This window comes from Falco peregrinus, chromosome 9 (assembly GCF_023634155.1).
Source record: "Falco peregrinus isolate bFalPer1 chromosome 9, bFalPer1.pri, whole genome shotgun sequence".
Taxonomy (NCBI): domain Eukaryota; kingdom Metazoa; phylum Chordata; class Aves; order Falconiformes; family Falconidae; genus Falco; species Falco peregrinus.
Window position 1 is genome coordinate 38,596,910 of NC_073729.1, and position 13,361 is coordinate 38,610,270.

At 48.2% G+C, this 13,361-nt stretch overlaps 1 protein-coding gene across 6 annotated transcripts in view; it reads left to right on the top strand.

Moving 5' to 3' along the window:
• Positions 1–13,361, top strand: part of NDRG3 (NDRG family member 3) — a 60,803-nt gene that overhangs the window by 44,457 nt on the left and 2,985 nt on the right. For 5 of the 6 annotated variants that reach the window (XM_055814069.1, XM_055814068.1, XM_055814071.1 and 2 more), the window contains 12 exons: positions 2,581–2,686; positions 3,390–3,510; positions 3,942–4,004; positions 4,333–4,393; positions 6,094–6,180; positions 6,746–6,802; positions 7,847–7,950; positions 8,277–8,342; positions 10,005–10,056; positions 11,481–11,528; positions 12,214–12,249; positions 12,333–12,384. In XM_055814069.1, the coding sequence (XP_055670044.1) occupies positions 2,581–2,686; positions 3,390–3,510; positions 3,942–4,004; positions 4,333–4,393; positions 6,094–6,180; positions 6,746–6,802; positions 7,847–7,950; positions 8,277–8,342; positions 10,005–10,056; positions 11,481–11,528; positions 12,214–12,249; positions 12,333–12,384 (853 nt within the window). Of the gene's footprint in view, positions 1–2,580; positions 2,687–3,095; positions 3,309–3,389; positions 3,511–3,941; positions 4,005–4,332; positions 4,394–6,093; positions 6,181–6,745; positions 6,803–7,846; positions 7,951–8,276; positions 8,343–10,004; positions 10,057–11,480; positions 11,529–12,213; positions 12,250–12,332; positions 12,385–13,361 lie in introns of those variants that run through there. The other variant, XM_027783620.2, reaches the window with a different exon arrangement.

Genomic DNA, 13,361 nt, shown 5'->3' on the forward strand with positions numbered 1-13,361 from the left:
TGTGGGAGTTTCCTACCTCACTGACCTAGCAGCAATCTAAGAAAGTAAGATTAAAATAAATAAAAGGCAGCTGGATTGTTTCCTGCCAGGTCAGTGAGTTAAAGCTGCTTGTGGAAGAAACTGACAACTACCAGAGCTGGCAGAGACCTGCTTTTAATGGCAGTCAGCCACCTAGCTCAGATGCATAGGGAAGTGCAGTTGGGGGTTGCAAGCTTCAGCTGCTTTAGCATTCACTGGGCTCTTCCACTTCCATGAGTTTGCTGTGCTTTCCAGTTTCAGCCCCGTGCACTGCCAGTCACCACCCTTGACCTCATCCAAAAGCTGCCACTTCTTTTAAAGGACTTGTTAACACCTGCTGACATGGAGAACACTGAAATCAGGGCCCCTGCTATGGTTGCACAACATGTCCCACTGGAGTACAAAACAGGACTTTGCCCAGCAGCCCAGGGAGCCAAGAAGACAGGCAAGGGGCTGAACCTAGTAGTTTTCCAGAGCTCAGGAGACTGAGGCAGTGCCCTGGGCTTCTTTGTGCACCCTTGCTGCAAGGGCAGGCAGTCCTGCTGTGTGGACCCAGACTCCCTTTGCACATATGGACTAGTCATTTCCTGCTTGCACAGGATGCCTTGGCCCGCAGCCCCCTCCTAAGGAAAAAGGAGCCAGGTGAGAATCAGGCTAGATAACCTCACCTGCCATATTCTTTTGCCTGCCTCTAGTGCAGGAAGGTGACTGCTGCTTTGTAGGTACTCTAGCTTCTTCATGTGCACAATGCAACAGCTGCATGCAGGTAAAACCCCACCCCTTTCTGAGGATGAGGGCAGTCAGAGGTGTCTTTTTATCCTTCAAAGCCAAGCTGGAGAAGGCTTCAAGCTGCCTCTGCTGATTTGGCTGTGGCCATGCTTCTGGGTGAAGGGGAGAGGCTTTGGAGCCCCAGAGAAGTACAGTCTGGGGGATGACAATCTTTCACTGCAAGAACTAAATCTGCCTGACCCACAGCCAGCCTTAGGGAGTGCCTGGAAAGGAGGGGCAAGGTGAATTTCTGATGTGCTGCAAGCCAGGTACTCTCACCTGTCCTGTATTTGGCCTTATCGCTTTCAGGTTATTGGAGATTACTATTTAAGAAAAAAAATCACATAATTTGCTTAAACTAGTAAGAAATATTTTTGAGGGTGTACTGTCCTGTCTTCAGGCTGAGCCATGAGGCTATTACACTATAAAAAGCACCAGTTATTTCCTTGATATTAAAAAACAAAATCTGCTTAGGAAAGTCAGAGATATCCCTCCTTTGATTTCTATAGACAAGAGAAAGTACTTACAGATGACATAGTGTGCCCAGCCATACTGCCATCTCCACAGCTTTTCCAAAGTCTGTAGTTACTCCAGATCAGTGTTTGTCTAAATGCATTTGCAGCTGTTTTAAACTCAGACAAGTTTGTGGGCACTTCTGTGTTTGTCATTGTGAGGTTGTGGCTTCTGTTTCTGCACTGGACAAGTACTGGAGAGGTATTCAGAGGCCTCATAGTCCTCTTATGCAAGGTACAGTGCAAAAAGCCCTCAATATTTTGCTTGGGAAAAGGCACATAGTTTTGCTGGCAAATAATCACGAAACAGGTCATGAAACTGCTCCACTGATACCCTGCATAACTTTCTGTATCTGTGCCAGCTGCTAGAGGAGCCTAAGGGTGTTTTACTGTCACATTACCAAAGCTGGTAGCAGGGAAAAATGTGTTCAGTTAAGGCACAGTGCTTAGCCCTCCCTGAGGTGACAGGTCAGTGGACATTAATGCAGCAGTATGGTCAAGATCTGATGGGCTCTTGGCCAGTGGCCAAGGTAGGGCTGCAGTAGACAGGCAGCCTGGGAGAACAGGTACATGTGGATCTGTATCTTTCATTTATAATGCTGTTGAAAGCAAAAGCTGCCACCCGCTCCCCTGTGGATGGGTACAACCTCCCAGGCAGCCAGTGAGTGACTGGATTTGCAGAGCCTGAGTCTCTTTGCCGTCCCAGCCATCTGCCTGCCCTATGTTGTCAATACTGTTTCCAAAATGCTCTGGTACATGGTCCTCAGGGGTTGGGGCTGCCTCTCAGATGTTGCTGTGTCCCCTCACATCAGCTTGCCCGCGGACAGGAACTTCCCAGGGGTGTGGGTTGGGGCCACGGTGAAAAGAGACTTGCGGGCTGGTGGGTTGGAGGGAGATGGATACCAGCTGGGGAGCGAGAGCTTGGCTGTGGGAGTGGAGCTGCATTTGTGATGCCATGAACTACTAGAGACAGATGGAAATGTGATACCTGGCTTTTGCTATGGTGCAGTAACATCACTAAAGGCCATTGAAATGAGATTTTGGTCACAGAAAGACACAGCCCCAAACCCATCACACATCTGTACAAAAGCAACCTGCTTTTGGCAGTGGTTGGAGAGATTTGACAGAGTTGCAGATTGCAAGAGCTGTACTGAGCCACCAGTTGTGGGTACGAGAGGAATGTTGAAGTGTGGATGAGGCCCTTGCTGTGGGCCCTCAGTTAGGGATCCCTGTAGCACAGGCAGCACACATAACACTGAGGCTCCTTCTTCTCTCTCTGCAGGAACATGACATTGAGACAGCTTTTGGAGTGGTCCATGTCACCATGCGGGGCACACCCAAGGGGAACAGACCTGTCATCCTCACATACCATGACATTGGCCTCAACCGTAAGCCCTTGTGTTCCCAGGACCCTGGAAAAGCAGTGGTTCATGATATTTGCTTTTGAGTGTGGGGACCAGCAGGACTGGCCTGGAGCTGAGATGAAACAGGTCATTCCAGGGTAAAATGATAAAGGTCTGCAGGAGAGAGCATGTGGCGTTCCTTTGTCCATTCCAACAGCCTCTGAAAGGTAGAGCCAAGGTGGCGAGGTGGAAGTAGGTCCACCCACTACACTATAGTGTTCTAGCTGACTTGTTGCACTGTGCAATAGAGTTCCCACAAGTCATCTATTCCATGGTTGCTGGGAAGGTGAGCAAGTCCCTCCTACAAGGCTGCAGTAGTAGTTTAATGTTTCTAGCAGGCTCAGTTGCTCTTCACACATCTTCCCACCCAACATGTACTGTTATGTTCATACAGGTGCTCCTCAGTATGTGCTGTGAGTACCCAAGTGCTGCAAGGCCCCATTTTCCTGGACATGCATGCCAGCTGTCATTTGTCTGCCTGTCCTCCAGTCGCAGCAGTTACTTTGCTAGGACTGGGTGCTGCATTGCAGTTAGCAGGGGCACAGCAGCATGCATCACCGTGCCTCCACTGCCTCACAGACTCAGCAGGGGCATTGGACTCATGCAGGTGTGTGCCATGGTTTTTGGAGGGTGGATCTCAATAAAGCTTCAGGAAGTGTCTCATTTTTTGTTGTTGTTCTTGTTGTAGACAAATCCTGTTTTAATGCATTCTTTAACTTCGAAGACATGCAAGAGATCACTCAGCATTTTGCTGTGTGCCATGTCGATGCACCAGGCCAGCAGGAAGGAGCCCCCCCATTCCCATCTGGGTAAGAGCTCTGCAGAGACCCTTTTTCCATATGTGGTCTGAACTGCAGTCTGGACTGAGATAGAACCCAGTTTAAGCCAACTGGGATTGCCAGGCTGAGTGTAGTGGGAGGCAGCTTTCAGGAGCAGAGGAAATGGGAAGATGAGGAGGCTTCCCAGTGGGCATTCAGGGGACTTTCCTATTAGTGAGGCATGGGTAAAGCCCTTCACTAGTGGTGAGAGCTGGTACCATCTTTCTGACTTGAGTGTGAGCCCAGTATGCTGCAGTCTAGCTGGTGTTCCTTGCTCCATCAGTCTGTCCTCCCACAGATGTTTGACTGCCCAAAAATACACAGCTCTGTGCTAGTCTCACTCTGAGGGATGGGATAGAACTGGAAGGTAACATCTGTTGAGCTGTATTTGGAGGTGCTTTGATTTCAGTCTCCCTTTTCAGGTACCAGTATCCCAGTATGGATGAACTGGCTGAAATGCTGCCTGCTGTTCTGACACACCTGAAGTAAGTCTCTGAAAGGTGATGGGGTGAGCCAGCTGGGTGTAGCCATTCCAGCACCTACTTCTATCTCTGCTTGCAACATCTGATATGCTCACTAAATTATCCCAAGAGGCCTGAGCATCTCCTAACCTGAGTAACCCTGTCTGGTTCTTATGATGTGAACAGTCTGCCACATGAGTCAATTTATGGCTGCTGCATCATTGCTGGATCATTTTGAAAATGAACCATAAGTGAACAGCTGGATGCAGAAAGGGGAAATGCTTTGCCTCTAGGGATGCTTTGGCTGTGAGCTTAAGTTAGCCTTGCTGATTGTGAAATGCCTGTATTTCAGCCTGAAAAGCTTCATTGGGATTGGACTGGGAGCTGGTGCTTATGTCCTCAGCAGGTGTGCAGTAAGTATCTCTTCATTTCCTTGTGATTTATATGAGCTGTGGTCTTCCACTGATCAAACAGACCATTTGCGTGGCATGGGCAAAGTAGCAGTCAGTAAATACAGTAGGCCTGCAGGGAGGCATGTGAGAGCTACTTCACATCCAAATGGTTGAACTGGAGCGGCCAAGGTTACTCTGAAGCTGTGCCAGACATGGAAGGATTGTAATGTGATATCTTTGAGTCAGCAGAGCCCATCCTCGCTGCTAGGAATATCCAGCCTCGTGTTTTCACAAAGACTGGCTGTGTTACTGTATGGTGCTTCCAGTGTTTGTGACACCAAACAATTGATTTGGTGATGTGCTGTAAACCAGTGCTGATAAGAATGTCCTTTTTTGTTGGAAGGAAGATTTTGCATGCCACCCTTTGACGAGAGAATGCTAGTTTTACCTTGTTACTTACTTGTTCATTTCTCTCTAGTGGAGTGTTTATAAGCGTGTGAAATTGGTGGACATAGTTCAGCAGCCCAGGAATTTGCCTGAATCTTTCAGAGGTAGTGTTAAAAAAAAATAACAGAAATCTCACATTCTCAGTAAAGTTCACTTGAAGTTGTTGAGCACAGAGAGCTGCCAATGATTTAGGGCATTATTGCTCCTTAGAGCCACTTCACCGTGCAGCTGCCCTTCCTGCAAAAAGTTCTCTCCTTCCCATTTCCTCAAGTCAGGGTTGAGCCTGGGGCAGAGTGAGGCACTGGTGTTTGCTCTGTTCTTGCCTTTTGTACCTTGTGTAGTTTTCAGTCTTGCTAAAGAGAAGGTCATGCAAGTAAGCCTTTGTCCTCAGCTCAGTGAAGTGCCAGAAAGCCCTTGCCATGCTACCTGGATTGCAGACAGTTTCCTGCTGAGGGCAGAGTTGTTTCCTTCTACTTAACCAGTGCTGATCTGTACAATGGAGCAGATCAAATGTAAAATTTCAGCCTTGGAGCAAGCCTAGAGCTCAAGGTTCTCTGGTTGTGTTAGATGGCTAGGTTTGTGTTTGCAAGTGGTTCTCAAAGTATTTTGTACCCATGCTCCACACACACAGAGCCTAAGGTAAACTGCAGGGTGCTGGGGATGCCGGGCTGGAGCAGGGGAAGGGGTGCCTGTGGGCTGGGGGGCGTAGCAGGGGTGCGCTGCATTGAGCCAAGTGCCCCTGCAGCTCAGGCCTTTCTGCTCAGGCTGCCATGCTTACAGGGCCTGAGCACCAACTCCTGTGCCATTTGTCAAATCCTGACATTTTGCCACATCTCCGCTGGGAGACTGCCTCTTCTTTGAGGAGTGGAAGGAGGTGTGTTCCAGGCACAGGAGTTTGCCCAGGTCCTTCCCAGAGGTGCCAGCTTGGAGAGCACTGCTTACAGCCCTGTAATACACAGGATCCTGATCTGGTTCTGCAGCTGCGCCAGATGCATAGGTCACCAGAAGGCACTGCTGAGGTCTGTGCAGGCTGCAGGTGCTGTGTGAGTAGTCAGTCCCTCAGTGCCAATAACTGAATCAAGTAAGGTGTGGCTGGGAGCAAGCTTTAAGCAAAGCTCTGAAAAGGCCACTGGCTGCCTGGCACAGGAGCTTCCCACTTAGTCTTCATTTCACTCTCTTTCCCTTTTGCAAGAAGCCTTCCAGCTGCTGCACGCTGTTGACCAGCACGTGGGCTGAATCATCCTTCTGAGTATGCCTGTGCTCTCTCCCCACAGCTCAGCCACCCAGACCTAGTGGAGGGACTTGTTCTCATTAATGTTGATCCATGTGCAAAGGGCTGGATTGACTGGGCAGCATCCAAGGTGAGATTCTCCTTCCCCTGCACATCTCTCCGCAGCACTTAACGAACAGTGGGTAGAGTAAAAAGAAAAAGGATGGGGTACAGGAATTTGTAGGTTTCTGACAAAAACTGTACAATCTCACTTCTGTCCCTGCTGCACTTTTAGTCTGGGTGTAGTATGGCCTCCATCATAGGGGCAGTGGTGGGTGTGATCGTATGTGAATGAGCAAGCCTGGTAAAGTGCTTGGAAATGAGTGGCTGTTGAGTGCTGGGCTTTCCTCTGATTTAGTACTCATGCTTGCAGGCTTCATTTGGCTGAGGTTGGATGGATCTTTTAATTTGAATAAATTGGTATTCTGGCCACTTGCAGTTATCCAGGGTTCCGGGTTTCTGGAGAACTCTTTCTTGTGTGTGCATAGGCTTCTTTGGAGCCTTGTATGGCATCTCAAGCTTCAGGCATTTGCTTCTTGTATTGCTTGAATAGTTTCTTTGTTATTTTCTTTACCCTGAGAAGGTGCTTTGAAATTTGTAATGAAACTGCATTTTTCAGTTACTCTCCCTCCTTCTCATTCATGGTCACTCTTCAGTTTTCAGGCTGGACAACCAACATAGTGGATATTGTCTTGGCGCATCATTTTGGCCATGTAAGTACCATGTAACACCCAGCAGGTGTTAATGTTGCCAGTGCAACCATACATGGAGCTATAACTTTTTCCCACACACTAGTGCTAGAATTCCTGTCTTTTTGGTGCCCAGGCAACTGTCTGCAGAAACCAGTGGCAGCCAGTTCTTTGTAGCCAGCATGGAAGCATTTGGGCTGTAGGTAGAGCACAGCTCAGCTGGGAGTTGACAGTGAGTTATTGAAGTCCAGATGTTGAACTGCTGCATTCTGTTCTTCGCCTTCCCCTTCAGTTTCAGCAGAGGAAAACCAGCCCCTCCTAAAAACTTTGGATACAGCAGTGCCTTCTGTTGGGATTTGCTGGCTCCCAACCAGCAGGCTTACTGGGCAACTGAAAGGGTCTGTGCCTCATGGACACTATATATGACTTGCAGCAGATCAGTCCCTGACCCAAAGCCCTCCTGCAACATCACACATCAGCACTGGAAGGAGTCATGTAGGTTCTTCCTGCTTAGGCCCATTGAAGCTGTTCTCTCCCCACTTTCAGGCTGCTTCATTATAGGTAGTGTTTCCTTGCATTCCCTTTTCTGTCTCTCTCTAGCTCTGATTGGAAGCAGTTTCTTTGTAGAACTGGGTGTTGGGATTAAATTTTCCTTTGGTCCCAGTCTTGGGGCTTACCTATAAAGCTTTGCTGCTTTAACATTAAACATAAGCAGAAGACCTTCCTAAAACAGAGGGATTTGTATCTTTGTAAGCATTAACTGAGGCTCAGGAGCTAACTCAAGAGGTATCCCAAGATACTTTGTACTCCTGCAGCAGCATGTGCAATGCCATTTGTGGAAGTGTAGTCACATTACCAAAGAATGGCACGTAACAGTCATGTCACATAAACAGTTTGTGTAGCCCAGGTACTACTGTTGTCTGGAGTCAGTGCCGTCTGTGTTACTGTTCACAGGGGAATGAACGTGTATGGAGGCAGTTTAATGCTTCAGTATTTTTATGAGTATCATGTCTTTACTTGTGAAAAAGATGATGTTCCCTGTCTTTCAATTTTTCTGCTGTTGTACAGGAGGAACTGCAGGCAAATCTAGATTTGATCCAAACATACAGGCTTCATATTGCGCAGGACATTAACCAAGATAACCTTCAGCTGTTCCTCACCTCATACAACAGGTACAGGATACCTTTTTGCCTGCTAGATTGCTCCTGTAGCTTCCCTGCTCAGTAGATTTGCTGCCATATGTATTATTCTGTTGGATATTATGTCACATGAACCTCTGTCCTAAGCCTGTGTACTGTGCCAAGCTCAGCCTTCATGCCTGGATGACCCTTTCACATCTCAGTAGGTCATCTCTAGGTACACAGCAAGCTTGCCATGAGAGCATGGATCCTGTTTTCTCGTGGTGACTGCTGGGGCTCCTGCTCGTGGCATGACACAGGAAGTGATAACCTGTTTCTTCTGCTGATTTGATGGAGAATTGTTCTATTTTGTCTTTCAGTCGTAGAGACCTGGAAATTGAGAGACCTGCTCTTGGCATCAATGAAAATACTGCAAAAACACTCAAGTAAGTTGCTTTTCATCAGCCTGTCTCAGTTACTTTACTGTGCAGTCCTTTCAGCAGAAAAGCTGTTGCTGCTACTCAGCAAGAACTCCACAAGCCTAAGCATCAGGAAAACTGTCCAAGTCAGTCTCAGGCTGTGGTGCAGTGCTGTCAGCGAGAATGGGGCAGAGAGGTGTCTGGAAAGCCTTTCATTGAGAACACACTGAGATTCTCCAGAAGACAGGGTCAGAGGAATAAGTGTATCTATCCAGCACTCACTGTACTTGCTGAGCTGTTAGTTTGGTTGTTTTGCATGGAAAAGTGAGGGAGGCAGGTTTTTGTTGTTGCCACTGCCTTCCGCCACCTTGCTGAAAAATATTACCTGCACAAATCTCCCAGAGATGGAAGTGGATTCTGAATGCAGTGCTGTTTTCCCACCTTGGCAATGACTCTTTCATCTGGGAGGGGATAGTCTGTGCAGGGTACAGCTGAGAAAGGACAGACGCTGGAGAACTAGTGATAAGTAGCACAGAGAAAGTATAAGTAAATTTTCAGATTCCAAGCAAGAAAGCAAAAAAGTTCAATTATCTCCATCATATAATATATAATTTATATAATCATATAAAGCACAAGAAGGTTGCAAGTTGCACTTCTGAGCCAGGGCTCAGAGACTGCTGCCCAGGCTTTGCGCTTTGCTCTTTACTCCTTGGAAACTGTATGCACTTCTGCTTCTGCCAGTCCCAGGAATGTTTCAGGCATCCACAGCCAAACCCTCTAGGTCTTGACTAACCTAAAAGAGGTGGATTTCCCTGCTTGGTCTCCAGGCAAAGCCAGTCATGCTGCTCTGTCATGCAGACAGCTGTAACCCACAGAGCACTATCTGTCCATTCAAGTGACTCACAGGGATCTGTAGACCCTTAAAATAGTTCTTGTGTAAGTGTGGGTCTCTGTGCCAGTAGGCTTGTATTATAGATCTTCTGTCTCTTTAGAGGTGGTACTCCACTGGCTCTGAGGTCTGTGGCTCACAGCCTCTCTAGTCTAATTTTTTTCATCTAGTCAACACAAAAAAGTGGAGCCTTGAGTCAACCCTTTCTTATCTTGATCTGCAAATGAGTAGTGTAAATTCACAGCCAATTGGTCAGTGATCTCCTGTGCATGTTTTACACATTGAATGTTAATTGTTCTTCTAGCATTACAATACATATAAAAATGGATATGAAGGCACAGATTTGCCAACAGAGGCTCTGATACTGTGTCATTTTTCAATATATGCCCCAACATCTTTTGTGTTTCTTTCTAAAATCCAAACCAAAATACAGTGCTGAGCACTAGGCAGCCTCAGAGGCATTAAACTTTCTTGGATGTGGTTATTCCTAACAGATGTTCATTTCAGAGAGCATGCTGCCTTTTGCAGCCTGGGATGGTTTATCTCCCAGCCCTAGGCTTATTTCTTAATATGTGTGCAACAGTACACATATTAAGTGAAGCGAGTGTGAATTCAGGGGACAGTATGGATGCGTGTGCAAGCCCTGGAGGATGTTTTGGTACAACAAAATGCCATGGTGTGGTGGCAGGGATTTTGCTGAGGGTTGTTAACCTTTCACGGGGCTGTTTGGTTCACAGAGCTCAACCTTCTCAGAAATCCCTTAGATGCACTGTAACATCTCTTTTCTGGTTTTTGATCAGGTGCCCTGCCTTGCTAGTTGTTGGTGACAACTCACCTGCTGTGGAAGCAGTGGTATGTATACGTGAACTCTTTCCTCTCATGACATTAGCCCCACAAATCACTTAGCAAACCTGCCTCACCCCACAGTGCTTTCACCTTGCCCAGTCACAGAAAGTGGCTTTTTGTCACAAGCTCTTTTCCAGTCCCCCAGCTATTGAGACCTATCAGGCACTAGTGGGAGAGCCAAGGCTTGGGAGACTTAATGGCCCTGCAGGGCAGCTCTAAGATGAGGATGGCAGGATCTGAATAAGAGTTCTTGTGCCCAAGCACCTTCCTCAACACTGATGCAGAGGACCCCTTTCAGGAACTTGCGTCTTTCCCCAAGCTGTGCCAAGCTGCTGCCTAGAGTTAGTTCAAGTCATGACTGACTGTTCTCTTGCTGTTGTACTGAGGCTACCTGGGGTTTAAAAAAAAAGCAGTGTGACTCCAGTTCCTGTGGTGGAGAGTCACACAGAGCCCTGCAAAAGCACTGCATCATAGGAAAGCAGTACTCAGAAGCATCTCCTTCCTGTTGTTCTCTGCAGACGCCTATAAACCACTTCCCTCCCAGCACAGTTATAAATGGGGCATGGCACAGTGCAGTGTGGTTGAGGTGGATGTTGCTTCTTCCCTTCAGCAAATGATTGTGGGGAGACCAGGGATTTGTCAACAAAAGCGGTTGTCTTAAGAAACCATGGAAGAGTGTAGGAGTCTTGTAAAGCAGTAGCTTGGGCCTAGGAGCTGCGCATGGAGAACTGCTGCAGGGCTTTTTCTGGTCATGGCCTCATCCCTTTCCATCAGTCTATTTAGTCTGGAAGTCCGAGACATTCTGCAAGTTTTGACTTTGCTAGGATGCTATCCCTGAGGATTCTTACTGCTTCCCAGCCACAGTGGGGAACAGGGTAGGGTCTTCTGGATCTTGGCTTGCCTATCTGGCTGCACAGGTTCCCAGCTTGTGATAATCTCTCCTGCTGGGATTACATTTCCTGTAGGACCCCAACCTGTTTCCTTTTTGCAGCAGCCTTACAGAGAAGAGGTGGCCATGGCCTCCTCGGCTGGCCAGGGGACTGAGTGATCTCCCTCTGTGCTGCACTGCACAGAAGTCTCCTTCCCTCCCAGTCTTGCTGTTAGAGCCCAGAAGATGCTGCAAGGGGTTCATTGTGCATCCCCAAAACCAGGGGATGATTTCCCTTGAAGTTACAGCTGCATCTCAGAACAGTGACATTCTGTTCACCACAAGGTCCCTTTGGATAGGAACACCTGCCCTTCCTCCCTGCATCTTTTATTCATTGTTCTCTTCCTACATGCTTTCTGCTTTCTTGGTCAGTTCTTGGTCCCAGAGAAGCTCCCACTGCTGAAGACAGCCACTGCCTCTGGTGCAGCTGTTCTGCATTTCACATGTATCTCTTCAAGTTTTCTGTGTGATATCATGTCCCTCTTTCCTCCTTTTATTTTAGGTTGAATGCAATTCACGTCTTGACCCAACCAAAACTACCCTTCTGAAGGTGAGTGCTGCTCCAGGATCATTCCAGCCTGCACAGAGGCATGATTTTTGCTGAGGCTAGCTGCACTTAGGTTTTTACCTTCCATACATTTAGCTTTAAGAAGTTTGCGGGCATTCAGGGCTGTGTTCTCTCCTGTGTGGAGCCAGACTTGGAAGAGAAGAGTTTGTCAGGCGGTCCCTGAATCCCTGCTTTATGGCCACTTCTGTGTTACCTTCAACTGACAGGGAGGACCTGCTGTGAGTTAGCAGAGGTGCCTGGGCTCCACCCTGCTCTCTGCCAGCAACATTACCTTTTCTGGCTTTATACCAGTCCTTCCCATCCTCACCGATGGCTCCACCAGTGTACCAGACAGCTGCTGTATAGGAGTGCAAAGTGAGAGGTTTGGGATCAGTGGCAGGAGGAGCCGTGATAGTGGAGGGTTACTCCTGGGCTTCTAGAGTATGGCCTGAGATCAACTGGTAGTGTGGCCTTCAAGGTGCTGGGTTCCTTCAGCAACAGGTTCCCAGAAGACAGATCAACCAGGCCTTCCTTTGGCTTTAGAGACAAGATGATAGGAGTGTGCCTCATGTAGCGGTGCAGCCTGGTGCCATCAGCCGTGGTGGGGCTGGCAGTGCTGGCATGGTTCTGGGGTTGTCCTCCTGGGGTGGGAAGGACAGTTCAAGCTCCCTTTTTTTTCCTGTTGCAGATGGCTGACTGTGGAGGCCTGCCCCAGGTGGTTCAGGTGAGAAATGCCTCTTGGCTTTCCCATGGCATTTGGGTTGTACAGCTCTGCTCACACTAAAGGCACACTTTCTGTTTCCACAGCCTGGCAAGCTGACTGAAGCCTTCAAGTACTTTGTGCAGGGAATGGGCTACAGTAAGTGGCAAACAGAGTTTTCTGGTTTGGAGCAGGGTTGTTGTGAAGGGGACTCAGCTTTTCCGGTCCATCTGAGCCCATTGGCATCCGTGTCCCACCCATGAGTTAATGTGGTTGCCAAGATACCCATCGTGCTGGAAAATCTAGTGTGCTAACAAGCCTTAGCAAACCAGCGTTGTTCCATAACGTGTTTAATCTGCACTGCAGCTGGAGTGGTGACCCCTTTTGGTTGTTGGCGTTGGTCAAACCTTTTAAGTCTGTCTTTGTGCCAGTCCAGAAGAGTGTGTTCCCAAGAACAGTAAATGATCTGAAAGCTTCTGTGCATACCTTCTCTGGAGGGGAAGGAGTTAGCAGTACAAGCCTCCCAGGCTGTGATCGGTACATGAGAGTTCTTTCCTTTCCCCTCAGACAATACCTGTCTCTTTCACACTCTCGCAAGGGTTAAGCAATATCTCGGAATGAAACCCTCTAATGGCAGTACAGAGGTGGGTGTCTTCTGAGACACCTGGTACAACAGCTGGGTGACCTCTGAGACACCTGGGGAGCCCAGAGTGCATGCCTTGCCCTATGGCTTCCTCCTTGTGCTTGGAGGCAGAAGACATTGTCTCCTGAGTGTGTCAGACTGACAGCTGTTCAGCTCCCCTGCCCTCTGTACTCCAGAGACTGGGGGACTTCAGAAGGGCTTCTCAGTGCGCTAAACACCTCTGTATTGCAGGCACCTTGGCACAGTTCTGTCTTGCCTGCCAGGGCTAGGAGTTCCCTTCTGTGGATGATGAACCTTCAAAAGCTGGAATTATGGGAGGAGTTTGCTCATGTGGCTGGTTACCCACTAAGCATGGCCACCATGGCAGCTGTGACACTCCTAGTGGTCTCCACACAGCCAGAAGTTCTTTGCCACCTCATGGGTGTGAGGATTTTTCCTTAAAAAAGAAGCTTTTCCTTAGAGCTGTGTGTAGTTGACATGAATGTAGTAGGAC